Source organism: Eriocheir sinensis, chromosome 31, assembly GCF_024679095.1.
Source record: "Eriocheir sinensis breed Jianghai 21 chromosome 31, ASM2467909v1, whole genome shotgun sequence".
NCBI classification, from domain to species: domain Eukaryota; kingdom Metazoa; phylum Arthropoda; class Malacostraca; order Decapoda; family Varunidae; genus Eriocheir; species Eriocheir sinensis.
In genome coordinates this window covers 4,536,144-4,560,518 of record NC_066539.1, presented here as the reverse complement: position 1 = coordinate 4,560,518, position 24,375 = coordinate 4,536,144, and the positions used below count along the sequence as shown (strand labels likewise).

At 44.7% G+C, this 24,375-nt stretch overlaps 1 protein-coding gene across 1 annotated transcript in view; it reads right to left on the bottom strand.

Moving 5' to 3' along the window:
* LOC127005829 (innexin inx2-like) overlaps positions 1 to 24,375 on the bottom strand; it is a 69,962-nt gene that overhangs the window by 36,237 nt on the left and 9,350 nt on the right. Inside the window, exons 2-3 of the mRNA XM_050875001.1 lie at positions 9,573 to 9,758; positions 1,638 to 1,827 (exon numbers count right to left, since the gene is read on the bottom strand). Coding sequence (XP_050730958.1) covers positions 1,638 to 1,827; positions 9,573 to 9,758 — 376 coding nt within the window. The remainder of the gene's footprint in view (positions 1 to 1,637; positions 1,828 to 9,572; positions 9,759 to 24,375) is intronic.

Below are 24,375 nucleotides of genomic sequence, written 5' to 3'. Positions count from 1 at the left end.
TCCTACTTCTGTTCACGCCCAATCCTCTTCGTTCCTCTTCCTCCTTGCTCCTCTTCGCTCCTCCTTCTCCTCTTCAGCATCCTCCTTCCATCTCTTTTACTTTTTCCCTTAACTTCCTCCTCCTCCTCCTCCTCTTTACGTCAATTCCTCTCTTTCGTTATTTTTTTTTTACAGTAACCGAAACATCCTTCTACCCCTATTTATTTTTTTCCTTCAGCCTCCCTCTTCTTCTCTTCTCCATCTTCCTTTTCTTTTCCTTCCCAACCTTCATCTCTTGGCTCTTACTTGTTCCTGTTTGCCCTCCCTCCTCTCTTTCCTCCTCCCTCACCTCCCCCCTGTCCTCTCCCCCTCTCCCTCTCCCTGCCCCCACAGTAACAATAAACACGACGGGGCTCACGGTGTCGGGTTTTCGGGGCGGGGCGGGGCGGGGCGGGGCGGAGGCTGGGACGGAGATCACACCCACCCACGCCCACCTCCTCTCCTCCTCTACCACCTCATCCTCTTTCGCCTCCTCAGCAGCACCATCTCCAGGAAGTTTGAACAGCAGGTGGGGCCCCCCCCCCCCCCCCCCTTGCTTCCTTCCTCTCTTTCTCTCTTTCTATCTATCTCTCTGTCTATCTATCTATCTATCGTACAGTCTGCCAGAAAACTTTAGAGCATCAAGTTCAGAGAAAGGTTCGTCCTAAACACACACACACCCGCCCACTTCGTAATCTGAGTGACCTGTGTGTGACCTGACTTTTCAGCGGAATCTCTTTGTCCTACCTCAGTGCGTGACCTGACCTCCCAGTGGGGCCGCTTTATCCTCCTCATTGTGTAAAAAAGGTTAAAACACACGACGTTGATATGTATACAATTGTCCACCCTTTCAAAGTTTTGCCTATTCTATATTGTCATTTTTCACTTTTGCATTACTGCTTTCTAAAGGCGTCGTCTTGTATTTGTACTGTTGGTCATTTTACGTAAACAAGCTCGGTAACAAAATCCAACGCTATAAACAAACTTAAGGTTAACAGACAGAATAGAGCAACCGCCAGAGGTGTACAGTTCGTTAATCACAGCTGTCACTCCTAAGGTATCGTCTCGTATTTGTATTGGTGATTATTTTACGTAAACAAACTCGGTAACAAAAACCAACGCTATAAACAAACATAAAGGTTAACCGACTGAATAGAGCACCCGCCAGAGGTACAGTTCATTCATCACAGCTGTCACTCTTAAGGTATCGTCTCCCATTTGTATTGGTGGTTATTTTACGTAAACAAACTACATAACGAAACACAGTACGGTACACAAACATAAGGGATATTTATTAGCGTTGATGAACAAGATCCGCCCGTGGTGTATACAGTTCGTCAACCACAACGAAGTATACAGAAAGGCCACAAGGAAATCCAGAGAGTAAGCGCGCAAACTCCTCGCGTCAGGTGAACCAAGATAATGAGAGGTAAGTAAACAAGGCAGCTTCATCACCACAGACCTTCGCAGATTCAGTGACGAGCAAATATCGGGAGAAGAAAGAGAGAGAAAACTAATCTCACTACATAAATAAAAGTGTTACCAACTTGAAAAAAAACTCCCTGTGTCCCTCTCTGTATCTTGAGGTGAACGAGGCATTACGTGGCACTTGTACTAACCTGGAGCAGCTTGAAGCGCAACTCGGAGGACATGATGACGAGGAGGCGGTAGACGAGCCACGCGGCGGTGATGGTGGTGAGGCAGACGAGCCAGAACCAGATGAAAATGTAGATCTTCTCGTTGATGATGTTCACCGCCAGCACGCACATGGTATCGTGAGTCTCAATGGTCCCTGATGAACCGAACTTCCTGGAAAAACAAAGCGAGGGAACGTTATAGTTTGGCGTACACTCACGGGGGTCAGGTAAGGTAGGGGTAGAGTAGGGGGCATGAGGTATAGCTGCGCGTGGCCTCAGTACACATCTCCGTCACACTCACGGGGGTCAGGTAAGGTAGGGGTAGAGTTGGGGGCATGAGGTATAGCTGCGCGTGGCCTCAGTACACATCTCCGTCACACTCACGGGGGTCAGGTAAAGTAGGGGTAAAGTTGGGGGCATGAGGTATAGCTGTGCGTGGCCTCAGTACACATCTCCGTCACACTCACGGGGGTCAGGTAAGGTAGGGGTAAAGTTGGGGGATGAGGTATAGCTGCGCGTGGCCTCAGTACACATCTCCGTCACACTCACGGGGGTCAGGTAAGGTAGGGGTAGAGTAGGGGGCATACATAATAAGGTATAGCTGCGCGTGGCCTCAGTACACATCTCCGTCACACTCACGGGGGTCAGGTAAGGTAGGGGAAGAGTTGGGGGCATGAGGTATAGCTGCGCGTGGCCTTAGTGCTCATCTCCGTTAGTCAGGCAATCAGTCATTCAATTAAGTATTAGGGAGCATCAGTCACAGAGGAGGAAAAGAAGATGGAGGAAGAAGATGTAGATGAGAATGTAGAGGATCAGCCAGGCATTTTTTATTTTTTTTTTACAGCGAAGGAGACACAAAAATAAAAAAAGATAAAAAAGTTCAGGCTAAAAGTAAAGAGGTAAAAAGAAAAAAGAATTTCAAGAGGTAGGCCCTGAGGACTCTCCAGATGAGAAAGGTGAAGAGAAGTGGCAGGAATCGGCAGAGGAAAGGAAGAACAGATTGGTTAACTCTCTTGATGAAATGAGTTTGTGAAGATGCTGGTTAATAGATGCTGGAAAGTCCAGGGTATGGGGTGGGATGTAGATGGAGTCCAGTTGCAGCATGGTAGGGGAGCCGGGGGGAGGGGAAGCATGCATAGAGGAGATTCAAGCAGAGAGTCAGCGTGCAAGAGAAGATAGAAGGTAGAAGGGCAACATTGCGAGGAGGGAGAGCTAGAAGACTATCAGTATGAGGAGGAAGAGCCTCAGAGAAAGAGCCTCCCCTGTCCAGCTGAGAGCCACACTGCCCTCTGAGCCCCCCACACATGAGATGCATAGGCCCCCAGGAGGCGGACAAGGCCCTGTATATGGACAGCACTGTGCAGGGGAGAAACACCAGAGACACCAGCAAGAGCTCTTCGGTTAATGAGAAGAGATAAAGTGAATGTATGATTTTGAGTTTTTGAGGAGAGAAGGATGTTTAGTGTTTTTTTTTGTTGATGACGGTGGGTGTTGTCAAGAATAGGGGATAGGGGATTGGAGTTTGTTGTTGTTTGTCGGGATAGTGGAGAAACTGTGTTTTAGGCGTTGAAAGGACCTGGAAGTTCTTCTTCTTCCAATTGAAAATAATAGTAAGGTCTGTCTGAGGCGTTCTGCAGCAGCCAGCAGCCTCGTCGTAAGCGTTCCTGAAGAAGGTGGATGGTCTAAAAAAGTTGCTGAATAATGAGTGGAATCATCAAGTTAAAAAAGATACAGGGGAGTTCGTCAGGAAGAAGATCATCATGAAACAAAGAAGTGAAAGAGTGGAATGACCCTGAACCAAACCTGTTAACTTAGGATAGAGGGGAAGAGTCAGGAGGAGGAGTCAGTTCAAGGGCATAACAAAGTAAACAAATGTGAAAAAAGCAGGTGAAGCAGGTGTTGTTCAGCTACGTGTTAATCCCATCAGGGCGTCATTAAGTTTTCTTCATATCAAGTTTTTCGTTCAACCCCATAAAGGAAAATAAATATGTCAAATGAGAAGAAGAAGAAGAAAATGGAGTCAGTCGGTCAAGTTTTCTTCATAACAAGTTTTTCGTCCAACACCATAAAGGAAAATAAAGATGTCAAATAAGAAGAAGAAAAGGGAGTCAGTCAGTCAGTCAGTCTCTACAAAATTATTTAATAGGTCTCGAACGTTCCTACAGAGCCCAAATTCCTGAAAACAAGAACCAAAGCAAACAGGCACCAGGCAGAAGATGTAAACACGGTGTCGTTCAGTCAGACAGCCACAAACAGTAGAAAGCCTTCCTTCGGCAAAGTAAACACCTGGAAACTGTTTACTCCACTCCAAAACAAACGATTGCCTTGCCTGAAAGTCTTGTAAACACGCTTATCTCTGAGTTAAAACTTTGCCTATACAGTGAAAATTTCCCTTAGGTGTTTTTAGTCTTCAGAAAACACGATACCAACCGACAGAGATGATGATTCGGTTCTTAGTTCGGTTTATGAAAGAAAAAACGCAGAAAAAACTTGTAAACACGCTTATCTTATGGTTAAAAACATGTATATTCATTGGAAATTTCCCTCTACATGTTTATTTAGTCTTAAGATAACGTACCCTGCCCAGGACTTAGGATACCAACTACACTCACATACACACACACACACACAAAAAAAAAAAAAAAAAAAAAAAAATCGAAAAACGCAGAGAAGTACAGACGGTATCCATCCAGCCTCCTCCCACGCAATGGTTCCTCTCGTCCCCGAAGTGGCAGTGACATCGTTGTTAGTCTCGCCAGTCACTGGATGCAGCTCCGTCATGCTTGGCAGAAATCCAGCCACCGTGACACGTCCTTATGTTACAGCACCGCCCCCACCGCCCACCTCACGGCCACTGCCCACCGACCTTTACGACGAGGTAGGAGGGTGTAGGGGATGGAGTGAGGGAAGGCAAGGAGGATATACGAACAAAGAAGGAGGAATAATAATAAAAAAAACATGAGAACCTTAGAATGTGAGGAGTCTGCAAAAGGCAAGTCAGCCCAAACAAGGTACGTAGGGTCGTATTATAAGACATTTCACAGCCCAAGAACACCTATTTGACAAGGCTTTCGTAGGAGTTGTGGGCATTTCCAGGAGTTGCTTTATGACCCTGGTGGTAGTTTGACCCTTCTTCTGTACCGTGAACCTAGGAAACACCTATTTGACAAGGCTTTCGTAGGAGTTGTGGGCATTTCCAGGAGTTGTTTTATGACCCTGGTGGTAGTTTGACCCTTCCTCTGTACCGTGAACCTAGGAAACACCTATTTGACAAGGCTTTCGTAGGAGTTGTGGGCATTTCCAGGAGTTGTTTTATGACCTTGGTGGTAGTTTGACCCTTCTTCTGTACCGTGAACCAAGAAAAACAGACATTAGACCCTGATCGATCCCCTTTTTGACCTTTAGAAATAGCTCATGTGAGAAACGAAGGTGTCTTACAATACCGACCGTAATACCTTCCTTCCTTCCCTATCCTTGACTTGATCTCTCCTTTCCTTGGTGTCCATAGCCTGCATGACATCCAGGAAGAGTGTAAGGGGTTGCAATGTTTTCTGACGTTAAGTAAATTCCACAACCTAGCAAAGGGAGTAATATCAAACCTGGAAAACTTGTGCCAATAGTCAGCGTTTACTTTTAGGGAGGCGACGAAAACATCTAGCGTGGCAAAAGTTGTTTATCTTTTCAAGTGGGGAAAAAAAACGCCATTCATCCCCACGCTTGTCTTATCATGTGAAGCCTGAATGAAACACGAGACACATTGTACAGTAACTTAAGACTTCAGTAACTCATGTGGCCCTGTTATGCACTGTTTGTTTATGTGTTTGCTCTTTGATAATTGCTGCAATCGGACGAATATAAATGATCCACTGGGCAACAGCATTTGGGGAGGCACGCGTTTAAAGAGATATTGGCCTTCAGAACTGCTACTCTGTGGATGGCGCGTCAATAATATACGTACTCTGGAAAGGGTCGCTGGAGACACACGTGAATGGGAGACGAAGAAAAATATATCAGAAGAATACTTATGAATTAGTCTCTGCACCGAAAGATGATGATGATAATGAGGAGAAAAAAAATTGATGATAATGAAGAGCATGGTGATGATAAAGAAGAAAAAGGAGAAAAAGAAAAAGAAGAAAAAAAGACAAAAAAGAAGACGAAGAAGAAAAAAAAAGAAAGGGAAAAAGAAGACGAAAACGAAGACGAAGAAAAAGAAGAACAAGAAGAACAAGAACAAGAACATGACCACCATCACCACCACCACCACCAACAACAACAACAAGAAAAACTCCGCCAGATCCAAAGAAAACGAAAAAAAAAAAAAAAAATCGCGCAAACTTGTCTCTCCAACCGAAGAAGAAGAACAAGAACAAGGAGAACAAGAACTGGAAGAACAAGAGGATTGCAGAAGGTTAACGAAACTGTATGAGAGAGAGAGAGAGAGAGAGAGAGAGAGAGAGAGAGAGAGAGAGAGAGAGAGAGAGAGAGTAAACATACAAAACACTAAAAAAAAAAAAAAAAAGAGTCAAAGCCTGGGCAGACGGCAGTAACCTCTCGGCCCTCAGGTCTTCTCACCCGACACCGGACCAACCACTTACCGCCTCACAGTACTCCATGCCCCTCAGCCTCCCCCCACCCCCCCGACACTCACACCTGGCTACCGTTTCCCTTATGACAGCTCCCTTACACCCTACTCCAGCCTCGTTCCCTCGCCATGCCCATCACAATCACGAACTGTAGCCTAGAAACCGTATCTCAGGGCTAGATACCTTTCATCTCCTCCCAGCTGGCGATATGAGGTTCCTGTTTTGTGTTTTCATCCTCACAGCTCCCTAATGCACTTGTTATCTTACTACATACCTCGATAGTGCAGCCTCATGGCCATCATATCAGTAGAGGGGCTGCAGGAAGCTAGGGAGGTGAGGTGAGGTGAGGTGAGGAGCGGAAGAGAGGGTTAGGAGAAGGCCGAGTGTGGGTGAGGTGGTTACAAGGAGGGACAGTGTTTGCCCTCCTGTCGCCTTCCCTCGCTGGGTAAACAGGGGTAGGGAAGGAACCAAGGTCTTGCGGCGGGGCTTAACACTGCGTAGGTGTGAAGGAATGAAGGACGGGAAGGGAAGGGAAGGGAAAGGGGAGGAAGAAAAACAAAATGAGAGAAAATAATAAGGTGAAGGAATGAAGGAACGGTAGGGAAGGGATGGGGAAGGAAATGAAAAAGGAATATGAAAGGAAAATGTGTTGGAATGAAGGAACAGAGGGGAAGGGAAAGGGGAGAAAGAAAAGCAAAACGAGAGAATAATAATAAGGTGAAGGAATGAAGGAATGAAATGGAAGGGAAGGGAAAGGGAAGAAAGGAAAATGAGAGAAAATAATTAGATGAAAGAATGAAGGAACGGAAGGGAAGGGAAGGGAAAGGAAAGGAAAGGGAAGAAAGGAAAATGACAGAAAATAATAAGATGAAAGAGTGAAGGAACGGAACGGAAGGGAAGGGAAGGGAAGGGAAGGAAAGGAGAGGAGAGAGAGAGAGAGAGAGAGAGAGAGAGAGAAGAGAAAGAGAGAGAGAGAGAGAGAGAGAGAGAGAGAGAGAGGAGAGAGAGAGAGAGAGAGAAAGAGAGAGAGAGAGGAGAGAGAGAGAGGAGAGAGAGAGAGAGAGAGAGAGAGAGAGAGAGAGAGAGAGAGAGAGAGAGAGAGAGAGAGAGAGAGAGAGAGAGAGAGAGAGAGAGAGAGAGAGAGAGAGAGAGAGAGAGAGAGAGAGAGAGAGAGAGAGAGAGAGAGAGAGAAAGTGGAGGAATAAACTAATCATATTACTGTTCTAGGAAATAAGAAAAAAAAAAAGAAATAGGAGCGGCAGAGGACAAACCTAATAATCAGTATTCATGGAAATGTTACGAAATTACAAGGGGCGTGAAGGAGGGAGGGAGAGAAAGGGAGAAAGAGGAAGCGGGAGGGAGGAAGAAAAGGAGGAGAGGGAGGGAGGGAAAGAAGATAAACGGGTGAAGCTAAAAAAAAAAAAAAAGAGGAGGAAAATGTGTCATGCTGAACAGAATGATGTAGACGACAAGAAAACAAGAAAGAAGAAAAGAGAAAAGGGGAAAAGAAAGTAAAAGGAAACGAAGCAATGGAAAAGGAAAGAGAAAAAAGAGAGTAAAAAGGAAACGAGGCAAGAGAAAATAAAGAAAAAGGAAAGTAAAAGGGAACGAAGCGAGAGAGAAGATGAAAGTGTGAAGAAACGAATCAGTATAGAAGAAAATAAAATAGATGAAAATAAAAAGAACACGAATTAATATACAAAAAAAGAAAAAAAGTAAAAAGGAAACCAAGACAACAGAGAAGGAAAGAAAAAAAACGAGAGTAAAAAGGAAACGAAGGAATAGAGAACAGAAAAAAAAGAAATTAAAAAGGAATCGTCCAAGGAAAAAAAAAGAAAGCAAAACGGAAACGAAGCCAAAAAAAGGGAGAAAGGGAGGAAAAAAGGAAGAAAGGGAGGAAAAAAAGGGAGAAAGGGAGGAAACCAGAAAAGGAGAGGGCGTGTCAGAGTGCGCGTCAACGTTTGTCACAGCAGGAGGAAGACAGACAGAGAGGCAGACAGACAGACAGAGAGACAGACAGACACAGAGAAGGGCGTGAATGAATGAATGACTGAAGGAAGAATGGAAGGAGGAGAGGAAGGGCAAGTAAGGTGTGTGTGTGTGTGTGTGTGTGTGTGTGTGTGTGTGTGTGTGTGTGTGTGTGTGTGTGTTTGCCTTCTATGACCTGTCTGACGCTGGTATACGCTTCTCTCTCTCTCTCTCTCTCTCTCTCTCTCTCTCTCTCTCTCTCCTGTGACACGACTTTCTTTGGCCTTGGAGGAAAAAGAAAAATGTGGAGGGATAGAGGGAGGGATGGAGGGAGAGAAGGAGGGATGGAGGGAGAGAAGGAGACGAGGAGAGAAGATAAGAAGACATAACACATAAGAAGAAGAAGAAGAAGAAGAAGAAGAAGAAGAAGAAGAAGGAGAGAGAGAGAGAGAGAGAGAGAGAGAGAGAGAGAGAGAGAGAGAGAGAGAGAGAGAGAGAGACTATGAAAGGAGACACCTCCACACCCACGCCTCGTCTGAAACATATGTCTCCTCCTTCATCTCCTCCTCCTCCTCCTCCTCGTCTCGGCTTTCTCACCCTTGCCCCCTCCTACATTGGTCACCCTTCCCCTCCTCTATCTAATCTTCCTCCTCCTCCTCCTCCTCCTCCTCTTCGTCTTCTTCCCTCTCTCCTTTCATGTGTCCACCCTCTGTTGCTTTCTGTCCTGATCTCTCTTCTTCTTCCTCCTCCTCCTCCTCCTCCTCCTCCTCCTCCTCCTCCTCCTCCTCTCCCTCTTCGTCTTCTTCCACTTTCCTTTCACATACTGTCCACCCTCTATCTCTTCACTCCTCCTCCTCCTACTCCTCTTCCTTCTCCTCCTCCTCCTCCTCCTCCTCCTACTACTACTACTACTACTACCTACTACTGTTACTGCTGCTTTTCCTTCTACTACAACTGTTATTTTCATCATCACCAACACCAATAGCATTACGGCTGAGTGGTTAGCGTGCCGGCGTCGCGTCCATGAAAACGTGGGTTCGAGTCCTGCCCGCCGTTACAGCTGGGATTTTTCAGTCACCGCCGGGTGGCCTAAGACTACCTACATGCTGTCCTGAAAAACACTATCAACCGGGGGCAGCATGAGCCAAGCAAGATGGGGCCACTATAAACACTTGCCTGCGCCATAACGGGCTGGAACCGACCATCAGGCCCCACAAATATAGCCTACCGACGCCATAGGCCGGAACGAAATAAAGAAAAAGAAACCAGTATTATCATCCATACCACTATTATAACTGTCACCACTCCTACAACAACAACAGCTAAAACAACAACAATAACAACAACAACCCCCTTAGCCTACCTGAAGGTGCATTTGGTGACCCGGGGGAAGATCCTGGTCATGGGGTCGACGCGCTTATCGTGGTCCATGTCGGGGAAGTTGATGACCTGCGTGCCGTACTTGAGGAAGGTGCCGCCGAGGAAGAGGTCGGTGAAGTAGATGTTGCCGACCACCACGATCAGGCACAGCGCCTCACATAGGAAGAACCTGGAGGAGGGGAGAGGCAGAGTTAATGTAAAATCTGATGTTGAAGTTACTGTTACTCCTAATACTACGAATACCCAATCAATACAGTTATAGTTCGCCTGACGCATAAAAGACACAGCGCCTCACATAGGAAGAACCTGAAGGAGGAGAAAGGCAGAGTCAATGCAAAGGTTGATGCTGATGGTATTTTTACTCCCTCTACTATGAAAACCCAATCAAGGCACAGATATTTCGCCTCGCAGAAGAACCTGGAGGCGGGGAAAGTTGTAAGAAAGTTATCGGAGAAGACTTGTTATTAACGTTATCGCTATCCGCTACTATACCCCTAACCCAGACACAGTTACTTCGCCTGAATCGATCACATTCGCCAGACACAGTTTTCCTCGCATCGGCAGAACCTAGAGACGAAGGAAAAGTAGAAAGTTAACGATAAAGAGTGTTGTTATTAGTGTTATTGCTATTACTACGCCTGACTCAAGACGCAGCTACTTTGCCTGACCCAAACAGCACACCGCCTCCATGGCATAGGAAGAACCGGAGACGGGGAAAGGAAGAGTTAATGGAGAATAATGTTATTGATGTTAATGTCATTGCTGCTATAATACGAATATCCAATCAACATTCAGCTACTTCACCTGACCCGAACAAGATCCGACGCCTCGTAAATGAAGAAGCTGGAGGCGAGGAAAGGTAGAAAGGTATTGAAAAAGCTGTTGTTGATTTTATTGTTACTGCTACTACTACTACGATTCCGATACCCTACGCCCCGGTCCACCCAGCAGTGAATGGGTACCAGGTATTAATCGGGGGTTGTGTCCCGTCTCCTGGGATCTGTTTCCTTCTCCTATAATTCCTTCCCCTTCTGTCTCTCTCCGGTATATGACCTCAGATGTTGCGCCGACTAAACGAAACTTTCCAACTTCACTACTACTACGACGAACCCAATCATTAAGCAGCATTCCTCTCGTAAGAAGGTCCTGATGACGAGGGAAAGGTATGAAAGGCTGTTGTTGATACTGGTACTGATGCTGCTGCTTCGCCTGAGACACAAGCACCAGACAGCTTTTCTCTCATGGAAGAACCTGGAAACAGAAGTGTGCGTCGCTACTGGTACTCCTGTTGCTACACTTCCGCCATACACAGCGCATCGCATATCGTCACCCTCATAAAATAATCGCCCAAGTCATTTTTCAGAGATTTCCAGGTTTTTGTCTACATCAATTTTTCAACATGTGACGCCCATTTTTGTATAGTTGCCTTGGCCATTCAGGGTTTGAGTGTTCTAGAATTGTCCTTTTCATTTTTCAGAGATTTCCAGGTTTTTGTTTACATCAATTTTTCAACATGTGACGCCCATTTTTGTACAGTTGCCTTGGCCATTCAGGGTTTGAGTGTTCTAGAATTGGCCTTTTCATTTCTGCCTAAATCTTAAGCCAAATGAGACAGTGAGTTCTTTTCTGATTTTCTGTGAAGTAGAAAATAATGACTTAGGCGGTTAGACGGTTAGATATAGATTTTTAGGGAGTGAAGACGCGGCCGAAATTATTGCATCTTAAGACTTACTGATGACGTGGAGATGCAGAGTACACATTTCGTTCATATTGCTACAGGTCTGATTGCTGTTGATGTTCTACTATAGACTGTTCACTTAAGTCCGACCCAAGCTGACAACATATACTTAAGCGTGTTTGCAAGCTGAGTGCTGATTGGCTACTGCTATGGCTTCCAAATTTTCTTTAACCTCTTTTTGTGTTTATCTCACGCAACACTTTCTTTTAATCTGCACTGTGCTTACGAACACGCTTAGGTTTATGTTGTCAGCTTGGGGCAGACTTAAGTGAACAGACTATAGTGCCACCTACTGGGAAGAACGTGAAGGACGCGGAGAAATACTGGAGACGTGGAAACAGTGCTACAGCTTCCACATATGGCACCTACATCACTTTCACACACGTAGCGTTGCATAAGAGGAACAGCCTTCAGAGACGATCAAACGGAATAGATTACACTGTTGACCAGGATGTGTGTGTGTGTGTGTGTGTGTGTGTGTGTGTGTGTGTGTGTGTGTGTGTGTGTTAACAGCAGAAGAGTCAATTCAAGGGCATAAAAAAGGTAACAAATGTGAAAAAAAGCCCGCTACTCACTGCTCCAATAAAGAGTTAGAGGAGTGGCCGAAATATAGGTCAATTTCGGGAGGAGAGGTGTGTGTGTGTGTGTGTGTGTGTGTCCAGGGATCAGGGCGTCGTGATACAAGAAGATTGACTATAGACGAACAAGGATCTTTCTCTAAATTGGACAGTTCAGGCGATGCAGGACTTTCACTGTTACCAAGGAGCTCCGAGTCTCCCGCAAACTGTACCCTAAAAAATAATAAAAATTCGATTCACGCTCCAGTATCAAGTACAAAATCACGTAAAGCAATCTCGGGCCCTTAGACCATCACAAGGAGCAAGAGGCAAACGCGTAAATCGCCAAATCTTGCGTTATGTAGCTGGTCATGCGGGCAGTAGCGGTCACAGGGCCAGACTCAAGGGGCTGAAGGGAGGGCCAAACCAGCCAATTGAGGCTCGCTGAGTGTGGCAGCGGCGGTATGCGGGTGCCCACTGCTCACTGTCACCGCTGCTAGCTCGGTTCTCACGCCTGTATGCCCTGACTGAGTGTGGGTCCACCGTTCCCACAGTACTAGCATATGTAATTTCGACTTTTTATTTTTTAGGTAAGAAAGACATACAAGGAATGAGATGAAAGCAAGGCGAGAAATTGATGTTGAAATTGAATAAAACAAGAATATTGCCTGAAACACTTTGTAGCATAGACACCCTCGACTTCCTATTTTCATGTTTTTTTTAAGGTAAAGAAGACAGACAGCGTATTAGATGAAATCAAGGCAAAGATCTGCTCTTGAAATATTACAAAAAACAAAATATTTCATAAAACAGACTTTCAGCTTAATTCAAAGTTATCAAATGAGAGCAGGGCCAGGAATTTACATGAAAAGGAAATACACAAAGGGAATAGCTTCGTTTAAACCTCCTCTGAAACAACGTCATAAGATACGAATCCCTTACCCTAAGAACACACACAAGTAAGTAAGATTATTAAAACGTCTCTCAAGCATACACATCATTTACCGAAGAACCCATAAGAGATAATAAACAAACGCAAATAAAAAATAAACATCTTTCCCCTAATTTCAAAAAAGTTGGAAAGTTTCGTTTAGTCGGCGCAACATCTGTGGTCATATGCCGGAGAGAGACAGGAGGGGGAAGGAATTATATGAGAATCCCCTAATTTCAAACGAGTTCACTGCAGCGTAGGCGGGACATTCACACCACAGAAGTATCAACGACCATTAGTTCAGTGACACGGGAGGCAGAAAAAAGGGGCGCAGCATACGGTCTCGGCGCTGTAATTAAATGCTCATCAGGCGGGGAGTCACGTTCCTGCCTCGCCTCGCCCCCGCCTGTTGGCACATCCACCGGGAGAGTCAACACAGCGGCGCCACCTCCGACACCTCAACTCACCTCCACTTCGTCATCTGCCTACGTACTCAACCCACGCAGGAAGAGGTAGAAAGATAGCGATTGCCTAACAAAATATACCCTTCGCCCACACTCCTCACACTTTGTAACTTCATATGATCAACTTTTTTTTTTTTTTTACGCTACGGAGACAGTTCAAGGGCGTAATGAAAAAAGAAGAAAAAAGAAAAGGCCCGATACTTACTGCTCCAGAACAGAGGTTAAAGGAGTGTTCAAAATCAGAGGTCAATTTCGGGAGGAGAGGTGTCCTGATACTTGATACTTGTGAAAGAATAAAAGGAAGAGGAATTAAGTTACTGTGTTGACTAGCTAAATGCATGCCTTCCCCTTCTGCGGCCCGGCTGCACGCGACTTTCTACTCTTGCTCATCCCTATTCTATCCAAATCCCTTATGCAGGAGATAACTAGCATCTTCATTCTTTTATCCCTTTCGCTGGTAAACTCTGGAACAGCCTTTCTTTCCATTTCCTCCTGCCTACGACCTGAACTCTTTCATGAGGAGAGTATCAGGACACCTCCCCACCCGAATTTGGCCTCTCTTCTGGACTCTTTCTGTTTTCTTTTGTCTGAGCAGTGCCTGGCCGGCTTTTTTTGATGCATATTTTGTTTTTACCATTGAGCTGCCTCTCTTGCTGTAAAAAAAAAAAAAAAACTAAACTAAACACGATCTTTCCCCACACTTATCTTATTCCTACACTTCATTTAATTAACCTACGCAAAAAATCAGGAAAATAATATAGTGATTAACTGACTTACTACCCCTCTCCTTCACTTTGTTTTATCAACCCACGAAGGGGAAGGTGAGAAGATCGCAATCAACCAATCTCGTAGGCCTTGGATCAACTGACTAAATATATACCCTTTCCCTTCTCTTTATCTCACTCCTTCGCTTTGTCTAATCAACCTAGCAGATAAAGGAGAAAATAGAGATCAAGGTCGGTATTGTCAGACGCTCCCTTCCCTTGCATACATCATTTCTAAAGGCAAAATAAGAGGTCAAACGCGTCTCCATGGATGTTTATTTACGTTCACGGTACAGAGGAAGGGTCAGACTACCACCAGGGTCACAAAACTACCCCTGGAAATGCCCGCAAATCCCACGAAAGCCTTGTTAAATGTATGTACTTGGGCGCCGGGAGGTTTCAGAATATGACCCTAAGTAACTGAATACCTCCTCTCATTCTACACTCATCTCACTCCTACACTTCCTCTGATCAACCTACACAAGAAAAAGGAGGAAAGATAACGATTAGCCTTCACTTCCTTCACCTCCTGTCACACCGCTGTCACTCCGCCTCCTTATGCACTTCCCTAACACAAGAAAAAGGTGGAAAAAAACGATTAATGAACGAAATACATCATCTCTCCCACGCCCCTCTCACTCCTATGAAATTCCAATGAAAGAAAAACGTTCTAATGAAAATAACAAAAGGATCAGCGAGTAGCGGGCTTTATTTTATTATTGTTTCCTTTTTGTGTGCCCTTGAGCTGTCTCCATTGCTGTAAAAAAATTAAATAAAAAAATAACTCCAACGAAGATGTGAAAAAAAATCAAGAAAAGGGATAAAAGAAGAAAAAAATACGGTTGGGCCAAAATTCTTACCATCTACAGCGAGAGGAAAAAAACGACAACTGTGGAATCCAGCGTTAAGAAAATTTACGATAACATACCAACCGTAAGGGCCATGAATGCCTGCCTTTAGGGTTAGCTGGAGGAGGAGGAGGAGGAGGAGGAGGAGGAGGTGGTGGTCTGCCGCGTCCATTTACGAGGCTGAAAGCACAGAGGACCGACGCGACCACAGACCTCTTGCGTTATTTTGTGGGATGGTGACGGGGTGAAGCCTTGGTGACGGGGGAAGGAGGGAGGGAGAGGAGAGGAAAAGGAGGGAAGGAGGAATGGAGGAAGGAAAGAAGGAAGGAGAGAAGGAGGCAAGTAAAGCAAAAAGGAAGGAGGGAGGGAAGGAAAGAGAAAAGGAGGGAGGATGGAAGGAAAGGTCCGAAAGGAAAGAGAAAAGCATTGAGGGAGGAATGGAAGGAAGGAAGGAGGGTAAGTAGGGAGGGAACCGTGTAGAGTGTGTGGAGAGAAAGTAAAAACATAAAGAGTATGAAGGAGAAAAGAGGAAACGAAATGAAAAGGGAGGTTGTGGCTTTAGGGAGGGAGAAAGGGTAGACAAGGAGGACAAGAAGGGCAACTAAAGAGGAAAAAATGGTGGGGAAAGATTTGGGAGATAAGGAAAAGGCAGTATGGCAGAAGTAATGAGGGAGAGAGAGGAAGAGAAAAAAAGAGAGGAAAGGAGAAAGGAGCGCAGGGAGAATAAGGAGAGGGAGGGAGGGAGGAAAAGCAGAACAGGAGACAGAGGGGAAAACTGAGGGAGGGAAAGTAGAAGAGTAGGAGGAAGAGAGAGAAAGAGAGGAGAGGAAAGGAGAAAGGAAAACAAGGAGAATAAGGAGAGGGAGGAAAGGAGGAAAAGCAGAACAGGAGATAGAGGGGAAAACTGAGGGAGGGAAAATGGAAGAGTAGGAGGAAGAGAGAGAAAGAGAGGAGAGGAAAGAAAAACAGAGAGGAAAGGAGAAAGGAAAGCAGGGAGAATGAGGAGAGGGAGGGAGGTAGGGAGAGCAGAATAGGAGACAGAGGGGAAAACTGAGAGAGGGAAAGTAGAAGAGTAGGAGGAAGAGAGAGAAAGAGAGGAGAGGAAAGAAAAACAGAGAGGAAAGGAGAAAGGAAAGCAGGAGAATGAGGAGAGGGAGGAAGGGAGGAAAAGCAGAACAGGAGACAGAGGGGAAAACTGAGAGAGGGAAAGTGGAAGAGTAGGAGGAAGAGAGAGAAAGAGAGGAGAGGAAAGAAAAACAGAGGAAAGGAGAAAGGAAAGCAGGGAGAATGAGGAGAGGGAGGGAGGTAGGGAGAGCAGAACAGGAGACAGAGGGGAAAACTGAGAGAGGGAAAGTGGAAGAGTAGGAGGAAGAGAGAGAAAGAGAGGTGAGGAGAAAGGAAAGCAGGGAGAATGAGGAGAGGGAGGGAGGTAGGGAGAGCAGAACAGGAGACAGAGGGGAAAACTGAGAGAGGGAAAGTGGAAGAGTAGGAGGAAGAGAGAGAAATAGACGAGCCAAATAAACCAACACTGCCTCAAAAATCTCTTCCCCTCCTCCTCCTCCTCCTCCTCCTCCTCCTTGACATCCCTCAGAGGAATAACGAAACAAAAAAACAAAACTAGAACAAAAACGTAAAAAAAGTCGCCAGGCAAGTGTTACCAGATGCCACTCAGCGTGTTATCAGGGCAAATTATCTGGAGAGTGAGGGAATCCGACATCTGAACGGCGCACACCGCAATCATGACGCGGTTCTCAAGGGGGAGGAAGCGAGGAGCAGGAGCGCAGGATTTGATCGCTTATTTGGCGGGTCAGGGACAAGAGGGAGAGGATTAGGAGGATGCAGGAGGATTCGTAAGGTTTGACAGTCTGGAAGGGGGTGAAACAGACGTAGGTGAAGAAAAGGCATAACAGTGAAAAAAAGGCCTGACGACGGTAGGATAAGGTGGGAAAGTGAGGTTCTGAAAGCAAGGGAGGCAGGGGGTGGTAAGAAAGTCTATGGAAGAGCAGGGAGAAAAGGAAAATATAGGAAATGTAACAGAATGGTTGAAGAGACAGATTATGAGGAAAGACGAGGCAGTGGAGAGATAAGTAAAGACAGGGATATGTAAAGAAAAAGCAGAAGAAGAAAGGTTACGGAATGGTGGTGAGGAAGGGAGGATGCAGAGGATGTAACACGAGGATATAGGAAACGAGGAAGGAGAGAAGACACGCCAGGGAGAGATATGTAAAGACAGGGATATGAAAAGGAAAGGCAGAGAAAACAAAGACAGGGTAGGTTAGGGAAGCAGGGAAGGTGTAGATAGAGGATGTATAATAAAAGAACCGAAGAGATAGAGAATAAGGGAGGACAAGGCAGGGGAGAAATAAATAAAGAAAGGGATATGAAAAGAAGAGAGAGCAGAAGAGTAGATGATGGAAAGGTAGAGAGACAGGGAGAAGGTAGACGGTGTGGGATACAAGAACTGGAGAGACAGAGAATAAGGAAAGACAAGGCAAGGGAGAAATAAGCAAAGAAAGGAATATGAAAAGAAGAGAGAGCAGGAGAGTAGATTATAGAAAGGTAGAGAGACAGGAAGAGGGTAGAGGGTAGAAGACGAGGCAGGGGAGAAATAAATAAAGAAAGCGATATGAAAAGAAGAGGCATAGGAGAGAAAGAATATAGAAGAGTTTTAGGAGACAGGGAAGGTTTAGAAGGTGAATTAAAAGTACCGACGACAGAAAAGGGAAAAATATATACACAAAAATACGAAGAGAAGGCAAAGGAGTGGAACGCTATAGCAAGACAGGGAGACAAGGGAGGCTTAAGAGTGTTTAACATAAGAATCTCGACGAGGCTTATAGGAACAGACTTGCCAGCCGCCAACCCTTTAATCCTACCCTTCCACCCACTTAGTCACCCGCCCAGCCAGTCACCGTCCAGCCAGCCAGCCATACGTAGCCCTTGTTCGGGGTGTCTTGTTAACTTATCTGATGAGGGAGAGGAGGAGAGGGAGGGAGGAAGGGACGGAGGAGGAGAGGAATATTAAAAAGGAAGGAAGAGAATGTAAAAGAGAGAAGGGAGGGAAGAGGAAGAGGAGGAGGAGGAGGAGGAGGAATAATGAGAAAGAGTGGAGAGTAAAAGAGAGGTAGAGGGAGGGGGAGGATGAAGAAGGGGAAAGTTAATAAGACAGAGGGAAAGGAAAAGGGAGTTGAGAGAAACGAAAAATAAGAAACACACACACACACACACACACACACACACACACACACACACACACACACACACACACACACACACACACGCACGCCTGCAGTCACGTGTAATCATGGGGTTCCTTCTCACACCTGTAATTTCCGTGTTGTCACCTGCCACTCCACGGTCTGCTAATGTGACGTGAAGGAGGAGGAGGAAGAAGGATAGGCGGAGGAGGGGAAGAGGGATAGGAGGAGGAGGAGGGATAGGAGGAACAGGATCGGGAAGGGGGATTGAGAGATTAAGTAAGAGGAAAATGGTAATGAGAAAAGATAAAACGAGGAGGCGGAAAAGGAAAAAGAGAAAAAAATGGAAGTGGAATAAGAAAAGATAAGAGCGAAAAAGAAAAAAATGTAAGAGGAGGTGAAGAAGGAGAACCAAGAATAGGAGACGTAATAATAATAAGAGGAGGAAGATAACAGCGAAAAAGGAAAATAAAAAATAAAACAAGAGGTACCGAAGTAGGAGAAGGAGAGGAAAGATTCGGAGACGCAATAATAAGAATAATAAGAATAAGGGAAAGATGAGAACAAGGAGGAACATGAAAGAGAGAGAGAGTAAAGGAGAGAAGAAGGATGAGAGATGAGGAAGACGAGGAGGATGAGGAAAGCAGTAATGAAAATGAGGAAGGAGAGAGTAAAAGAGATATAGAGGGAACAAAAAAAAAAAAAGAGAGAGAACAGGAAAGAAGAAGCACACAAAGGGAAACAGGAATTACCACCATCACCACCATCACTACCACCACCATCGCTACCACCACCACCAGTATACAGGACGCAGCTACCATTGTTATGTAAATACTACCCCGGCTGACTGACTGACGGACGGAGGGATGGAAGGAAGGAAGGACGTCATCAGCTGTTCCAAGGCCACGTTCCTATCGGGGGAGTGTCCTATGATGAATACCTGTTCCGGGGCGGGGCGGGGCGGGGCGGGCGGGGTAAAGCGAGGAACAGAGATAGACAAGAGTGTGATAATGACATAGAAGTGGGCGGAGAAAAGTAGAACGAAGTGGAAAAAAGAAGAAAAAAATATATATATAAAAAAAATGAATTAGGTGATGAAAAAACAGGAAGGAATGGAAAAGGAAAAAGACAAACAGATAAGACAGAAAGGCAAACAGACAAACAGACAGGTTGAATGAGGCAAAAAGGAAACAAGATCAGGATAGAATAGAATAAAACAGAAGTCGAAGTCACGGAAAGATGATGCTAGAGACGTGGGTGGAAAAGGAAAGTCAAGACAGGATGTAGAGCGGAAAGAGACGGAAAAAGAGACAGTGGAAAGGTTTGGCCAAGAACAGGCGGTAAACAAGGAACAGAAGAGAGAGAATAGAGGAAGAAATGGGGGATGTTGGGGGGTTGAGAGGGAGAGAGAGGGAGAAATGAGAGATGCTTGAGGAGAGAAAGAGAGAGGGAGAAATGAGGGCTGCTTGGGGAGAAAGAGAGAGAGGGAGAAATGAGGGATGCTTGGGGAGTGAGAGAGAGGGAGAAATAAAGGATGCTTATGGGGAGAGAGAGAGAGAGAGAGAGAGAGAGAGAGAGAGAGAGAGAGAGAGAGAGAGAGAGAGAGAGAAGGGAGGACAGGTGTAACGGAAGCTGGGAGTGGAGATAAGAGTGAGGGGGTCAGGGAGATGAGAAGGGGGAAGAGGGAGAGAAGCAGGATGTGGAGAAACCAGAGGGAGGGGGAGAGGGAGAGAGAGGGGGAGAGAGAGCGGGAAATGAGAAGTGGGGAGAAAGGGGAGGACAGCAATGAGACGGATTGCGGGGAGATAAGGGAGGAGAGGGGAGGGAGGGGAGAATAAGTAAGGGTTCGGAAGGTGATGAATCTATTCGGGGAGAGACAGATTATGATAGATAGGGGAGGGGAGACAGATATGGGGCAAAGGGGAGGAGGGGGACATGAGAGGGAAGAGGGGAGAGAGGTGAAGGGAAAAAGTGGACGAGGATGACAAACGAGAGGGAAAGTGGAGAGAATAAGGGAGAGGAAGGTTGGTTAGGCAGGTGGAACGAGAAAAGGGAGGAAAGGAGGGAGGGAGGGAGTAGGAGGAGTGGGTGGGTAAAGTAGGGAGGGAGGAAGAGATAGGGTGAAGGTAAAGAAGAAGAAGAAAAAGAAGAAGAAGAAGAAGAAGAAGAAGAAGAAGAAGAAGAAGAAGAAGAGAGAGAGAGAGAGAGAGAGAGAGAGAGAGAGAGAGAGAGAGAGAGAGAGAGAGAGAGAGAGAGAGAGAGAGAGAAGGGGGGACTTAGAAATGGGAAGAAAGGGGGTTTGGGCGGGGCGGGTTGGTAACAAGTGTCGAACCTGAACGTAAATCTCTCTCGCGTCACCTGTGGAAATTTCAACGCCAAAAAAGATAATGAGACAACTAATTCGACCACGTGTCTCCTTTCTCTCACCTGTGCCTGCCAGCCTACCAATCAACCTTCCTGTATCATTGCCTCCCTGTTGACCTGCCCTGCCCACTTACGCTGCCCTTCGTGATCATCTAGTAAGTCTCTATCGTGGTAATCTTGGGCTTCTTATAATTAGTATTTCATTAGGATCGTGCACCTTATGTTTTCGTTAGTAATATTATGACGCTAATAGGTTAAGAAGAGGTGATTTGAAGTGAGGTAAGTAAGAGTTCAACGAAGGAGGAAAATTGTTAGGAATATGCAGCGTTTTTTTTTTTTTTTTTTTTTTTGAGTTGGTATTAAGTGACATCTCTTATTTCAGGAGAGCGTAAGTAGAATCATTAAAGTCTCGTTAGTTATCTATAATTATACGGTAGTGGGTTCTTTTTTTTTTACGGTGCGTCGGCAGATATATTCGGACTATAAGAAAAGAATAGATACCCCAGCATACTCTTACTGTACAGAAGAAAACCATGTTGGAGTATTTTTTTTTTTTATATTACTCCTTGCTGTCTTCCCCTGCAGCATCTTCATTAATATTCGTTCAGGCTCCTCCTCAGACGATAAAGTCATCCCTAGCCCTGACGCGAGACTGGCTGGCTTTCTCTTTTTTATGGAAGCTATCCAATTACTTTATCAGCCTGTCGCTCTGTGGATGATTCTGAGCAGGTATAACTTTCCTTAATCCGTTTTTCATCGTGTCCTATCCCCGTGTATATAATATCACATTAACCTAGTCACTTCTTATAACTAAAGTGTCTCTGCACCGCCTCTCATAAACTTAATCCTCTTAAACCTGACTTAAAACCTTCCCTTGCAGACCATATTGTTATAGATCGTTCACCTCTCTCAGACTAGATTCTTTAAAACTGACTCCGTAATACATTTTCTTTTATCGCGTCGTTCGTTTATCTCATACTAAATCCTCTTAAACCCGACTTTTAAACCTTTCCTTGCAGACCACACTGTTATAGCATCGTTCACCTCTCTCAGACTAGACTCCCTTAAAACTGACTCTTTAAGCCATTTTCTTTTATCGCATCGTTCGTTTATTTCATACTAAATTCTCTTAAACCCGACTTTTAAACCTTCCCTTGCAGACCATATTGTTATAGATCGTTCACCTCTCTCAGACTAGACTCTTTAAAACTGACTCCTTAAACCATTTTCTTTTATCGCGTCGTTCGTTTATCTCATACTAAATTCTCTTAAACCTCACTTCCTGGACCTTTCTTTAACTCATACATTGTTACATCATGCACCTCTCTCAAACGATACTCTTTTATTTAACTATTTTCCCATTTCTTGAAACTAAGCTCTCTTAATCTCTTCCTCCTCCGCTTGAAACTTTACTAAACTCTCTTAATCTCTTCCTCCTTTGCTTGAAACTTTACTAAACTCTCTTAATCTCTTCCTCCTTTGCTTGAAACTTTACTAAACTCTCTTAATCTCTTCCTCCTCCGCTTGAAACTTTACTAAACTTTCTTAATCTTTTCCTCCTTTGCTTGAAACTTTACTAAACTCTCTTAATCTTTTCCTCCTTCGCTTAAAACTTTACTAAACTCTCTTAATCTTTTCCTCCTTCGCTTGAAACTTTACTAAACTCTCTTAATCTTTTCCTCCTTTGCTTGAAACTTTACTAAACTCTCTTAATCTTTTCCTCCTTCGCTTAAAACTTTACTAAACTCTCTTAATCTTTTCCTCCTTCGCTTGAAACTTTACTAAACTCTCTTAATCTTTTCCTCCTTCGCTTGAAACTTTACTAAACTCTTAATCGTTTCCTCCTTCGCTTAAAACTTTACTAAACTCTTAATCTCTTCCTCCTTCGCTTGAAACTTTACTAAACTCTCTTAATCTTTTCCTCCTTCGCTTGAAACTTTACTAAACTCTCTTAATCTTTTCCTCCTTCGCTTGAAACTTTACTAAACTCTCTTAATCTCTTCCTCCTTCGCTTGAAACTTTACTAAACTCTCTTAATCTTTTCCTCCTTCGCTTAAAACTTTACTAAACTCTCTTAATCTTTTCCTCCTTTGCTTGAAACTTTACTAAACTCTCTTAATCTTTTCCTCCTTCGCTTAAAACTTTACTAAACTCTCTTAATCTCTTCCTCCTCCGCTTGAAACTTTACTAAACTTTCTTAATCTCTTCCTCCTTCGCTTGAAACTTTACTAAACTCTCTTAATCTTTTCCTCCTTCGCTTAAAACTTTACTAAACTCTCTTAATCTTTTCCTCCTTCGCTTGAAACTTTACTAAACTCTCTTAATCTCTTCCTCCTCCGCTTGAAACTTTACTAAACTCTCTTAATCTCTTCCTCCTTCGCTTAAAACTTTACTAAACTCTCTTAATCTCTTCCTCCTTCCCTTGAAACTTTACTCTGAAACTCTCCTTCCTTCCCTTGAAACTAGTCACTTAAACTCTTCTTCCTTCTCTTGAAACCATATATACTCTCAAGCTCTCCTTCCTTCCCTTGAAACTAAACTCTCTTAATCTATTCCTCCTTCCCTTGAAACTTTACTCTCAAACTCTCCTTCCTTCCCTTGAAACTAGTCACTTAAACTCTTCTTCCTTCTCTTGAAACTATACTCTCAAGCTCTCCTTCCTTCTCTTGAAACTTTACTCTCAAACTCTCCTTCCTTCCCTTGAAACTAAAGTCACTTAAACTCTTCTTCCTTCTCTTGAAACTATACTCTCAAGCTCTCCTTCCTTCCCTTGAAACTAGTCACTTAAACTCTTCTTCCTTCTCTTGAAACAATACTCTCTTATGCCTCACTTCTCTCTTACAAACAACCTTCTGCCGCCGCGTCATGTACCCATTAATCATAAACTCTTCGCACGTTTAACAAGCGCCAGACGCCCTCCTTCAGTCCCGCCACCTCGCCGCGCCCGCCCTGTAGCACCGCCCAAGCGTACCCAGACTGACCACGCGATGAGAAAAGGTAAGAAAAAAAGGTAATCAGGTTTTCTCACCCCACGTCAGATTAATTCATTGATGCGACGCGGAAAGCTGGAAGGAACAGGAGGAGGAGGAGGAAGAGGCTGTTGTCTGTCCTCTCTTCTCAATGGGAGGAAGAGGAAGCAGTCGAAGAAGAAGAAGAAGAAAAAGATGAAGATGAAGAAGATGAAGAAGAAAAAAAAGAAGAGAAGAACAAGAAGAACAAGAAGGAGAAGAACAAGAACAAGAAGAATAAAAAGAACAAGAACAAAAAACTAAAAAATCAAGAACAAAGTAATAATAATAATAATTAAAAAAATAAAAATGGTAATGTGGAGGAGGAGGAGAAGAATAAGGAGGAGGAGGAAGAGGAGGAGTGGGAGGAGCAGAAAGAAGAAGAGGAGGAGGAGGAGGAGGAGGAGGAGGAGAAAAAAGAAGAGGAGGAGGAGGTATTTGTCTGCCCTGCTCTCCTCTTGTCAATGGAAGGAAGAGGGAGGGTGAAGGGAGGAGAGGAGAGAGGAGAGGAGAGAGAAGAGAGAAGGAACTTGAGGGAAGAAAGGAGAGAAAAATGCATTGAGAGAGAGAGAGAGAGAGAGAGAGAGAGAGAGAGAGAGAGAGAGAGAGAGAGAGAGAGAGAGAGAGAGAGAGAGAGAGAGAGAGAGAGAGAGAGAGAGAGAGAGAGAGAGAGAGAGAGAGATAGAGAGAGAGAGAGAGAGAGAGAGAGAGAGAGACAGAGAGAGAGAGAGAGAGAGAGAGAGAGAGAGAGAGAGAGAGAGAGAGAGAGAGAGAGAGAGAGAGAGAGAGAGAGAGAGAGAGAGAGAGAGAGAGAGAGAGAGAGAGAGAGAGAGAGAGAGAGAGAGAGAGAGAGAGAGAGAGAGAGAGAGAGAGAGTTATTACCTGTCCAACTCATTTACCCAAACCACACCTGAC